Below are 3,640 nucleotides of genomic sequence, written 5' to 3'. Positions count from 1 at the left end.
ACAGTCAACAACAACAAATAACAACAAATAACAACAACACAGTCAACAACAACAAAACAGTCAGAAACAACAACAACAAACAACAACACAGTCAACAACAACACAGTCAACAACACAGTCAACAACAACAACACAGTCAACAACAACAAATAACAACAAATAACAACAACACAGTCAACAACAACAAAACAGTCAGAAACAACAACAACAAACAACAACAACACAGTCGACAACAACAACAACAAACAACAACACAACACAGTCAACAACAAACAACAACACAGTCAACAACAACAACAAACAACAACAACACATTCAATAACAAAACCAGCTGCGAGAACATTCATGTAAACACGACCTCACTCCCTAATACAACCATAATGCTTTTTAATGGGGAAGATTAGATTTGAATTTGAATAATGAAATGTACACACATGTATACGTATAGTAGCGTACAATGTATTATGTGTACATCATACCGTACACATAATACATTGTATACTGGGTTCTATGTTTGTTTTGTTGCTTGGCAATTAACATTTTTGTTGTTCCTGTTTTGTGGGTATGTTGTTGTGGACTGATTTGATCAAAAGATATTTATCATTGTTGGTTTATGATATATGTTGTTACAGAAAGTATATATATAGGCGTGTGTTGTATTACACTATTGATTACAACTGCGGGTGTTCACAAATGTTTCTCACCTCAACATTTTTATATTGAATATTATATTATATTATTATATAATATTATTATTATTATTATATTATTATTATTTTATATTATTATTATTATATTATTGATTGATTATTATGACACTCGTGGAATAATTATTATTATATTATTATTATTATATTATATTATTATTATTATATTATATTGTTGGTTGATTATTATGACACTCGTGGAATACTGTATGGGGAACTTGATGATGAGTATCAGTTAGATAGAGAAGCCCGTCAGCGAAGTTGTTGGCTCTGTTGGTGGATGGGTCCGGGCCTCTTACTGTAGTCTGTAATTTAGGGAGGTTATTGTTTTAATGTTTTTGAGGCGATTTTTCTAATCGTCATTAATTAAAATATAGATTAATTTAAAAAAACCTAAACTTCCCCATCGCTGCATTCTAGCCAAGAGAGCCTGCAGAACAAAAGGATTAGTTACGCTGCCTACTGCGGATTTTTTCACTTCAAATCGTCAAACAACAACATGACTTATGATACATCGTATCTGACATCCCAACCGTAAATAAAAAATTGTTTGAGCCAAAGAAAATAAGATAAGAGCATAAATAAGATATTTGAATTTTTAAACAAACAACAAAAAACATGGAGTCAACGGACTACCTGAAAAAATTTAAAAACAAAAAAAAAGAGAGAAGCATAGATAAAAAAATAGAATTTATGGAAAACAGCAAAGATGCAAAAATGCCGTGTCGCAAACCTAAGAAAACGGAATGTAAAAAATCCATAAAAAGTCTGAAAAGTATGGGAAACCAAAGCTAAAAGTATGGAAGAGCAAAGTGTGCAATAAATTTGATTTCCCAGAGATGCGTGTACTACATACGTACATACATACATACGTACATGCATACATACATACGTACATACATACATACATACATACATACATACATACATACATACATACATACATACATACATACATACATACATACATACATACATACATACATACATACATACATACATACATACATACATACATACATACATACATACGTACACACACACACCTCATCAAATAGTTATCTCTCTCAAGTCGAATTTATATTTTCCCAGTTGCAAATTTTAATTACACTTTAATCTGATAGAGTCGACAATGATGATGATGATGATGATGACGATGATGATGATGATGAAAAACAATAGTAATAATAATAATTTATATTATTAGATTATTATAATTATTATAACAGCAACAATAATAATAACCATAAAATAAAACTATTATTGATCATGATAGCATGATTGGATGAATGGACGAATGGATGAATGAATTAAAGATGAATGATGGAACGATCACGATGTTTTATTTTTAATCTTTTCAATCAACTTTAATGCATACATGCATGCACGCACGCAGGAGGGAGTCATTTTGGAAAAATGGATGATATGATAATAACAACTACAATGATGATGATGATGATGAGGATGATGATGATGATGACAGACCTCGCTACCAAAGTTATTAATTGCCATGGAAATTTTCTAGACGGTAACGAGAGTGATGGTTTGACGTCATTAGGCATTCAGAATGGGCATCCAATCAAATTACTTCACGCTACATCACGTGGTGTTTCTACTTCCGGTTTATCATTTCCCGTTGATTATTTTTCACAGCGTTGTTATCATCAAATGAAGGTCGAAATAGACAAAAACAACAACAAGACTAATTAACTAACTAACTAACAACTAACAAACAACAACAACAGCAACAACAAAACAACATCCAACGACCACCATAACAATTGCATCAAGAATAAAATCCACAACAGCAGCAACAAAGTCCAAGACAACAACAACAACAACATCACCAACAAAAACAACAACGAAACACTCCCAAACAACCACCGTAACAATTACTTCAACAAATGAAACCACAACAGCCACATCAACAACAACATCAACAACAACAACATCAACCACAACAACAACATCAACAACATCAACAACAATAACCACGTCAACAAAAACCAAAATCTCGTGACATAAATAATAGAGGGACGCAGTCACACACGTAGTTCAAAGATAGCGGCAAATTTTTCTCATTCAGTGCATGTAATGATGACAACAACAACGTTCGTCGATGATTTTCACGTTGTTGTTTTGTTGTTGTTGTTGTTGTTGTTGCTGATGTCATTGAAGTTTGCCGATGTGAAAACACTAACAATTACATCAGCAACATCAAATTTGACAACAACTACAACAAACATTCTACAAAAACAACCACAACAACGCCTAAAAATTACATTTTTCTTGTAAAACATCTTTCATGATGCTTTAAAACATAAATTCATTAATAATACAGCATCACTATCTTCGCGGCAAAATTTCATTGGAACATCAAAATGACAAATGTTGAATTTTTGTTGGCATCTTAACCGGTACACCACAGTGACGCTCAATGGCATTAACAATGTTTTCAACACAGTAACATTGAAGTTATGACAAACAGAAGTAACATATTTTGATAACTTTAACCACAAACAAACAAAAATTTAACTACTGAATCGAAGCCATTTTTAATTTCTGAGCCAAACCAACGAAAAACCAACAAAAATCTAATTTTCTTAAACATCGATGTTGTTGGAATATATATCTGGCAAACAGAAAGAAAATTGAATGTATGTATGTATGTATGTATGTATGTATGTATGTATGTATGTATGTATGTATGTATGTATGTATGTATGTATGTATGTATGTATGTATGTATGTATGTATGTATGTATGTATGTATGTATGTTTATATATAAAATCAATTGGTCTTAAATCGTTGATTGTAGGCAGTCGGTGCTGTTTGTGTGTTTTTCTGTTTGTCCATTTGTCACTCTCTCTCTCTCTTTTTTTGTTTCTCTCTCTTTTATTTCTCTTTCTCTTTTTCTCTTTCTCTCTCTCTG

General features: G+C 31.8%; 1 protein-coding gene across 1 annotated transcript in view; it reads left to right on the top strand.

The window, feature by feature from the left end:
• Nucleotides 1–3,095: 3,095 nt before the first annotated feature.
• The window catches only part of HELRODRAFT_182418 (hypothetical protein), a gene marked incomplete at both ends in the record, with an annotated part of 19,300 nt that continues 18,755 nt past the window's right edge, over nt 3,096–3,640 (top strand). The window contains one exon of the mRNA XM_009032684.1: nt 3,096–3,181. Coding sequence (XP_009030932.1) covers nt 3,096–3,181 — 86 coding nt within the window. The remainder of the gene's footprint in view (nt 3,182–3,640) is intronic.

Source organism: Helobdella robusta (genome assembly GCF_000326865.2).
Source record: "Helobdella robusta unplaced genomic scaffold HELROscaffold_86, whole genome shotgun sequence".
NCBI lineage: Eukaryota > Metazoa > Annelida > Clitellata > Rhynchobdellida > Glossiphoniidae > Helobdella > Helobdella robusta.
Note: the sequence above shows the minus strand (reverse complement) of the source record. Positions and strands in the feature narration are given on the sequence as shown.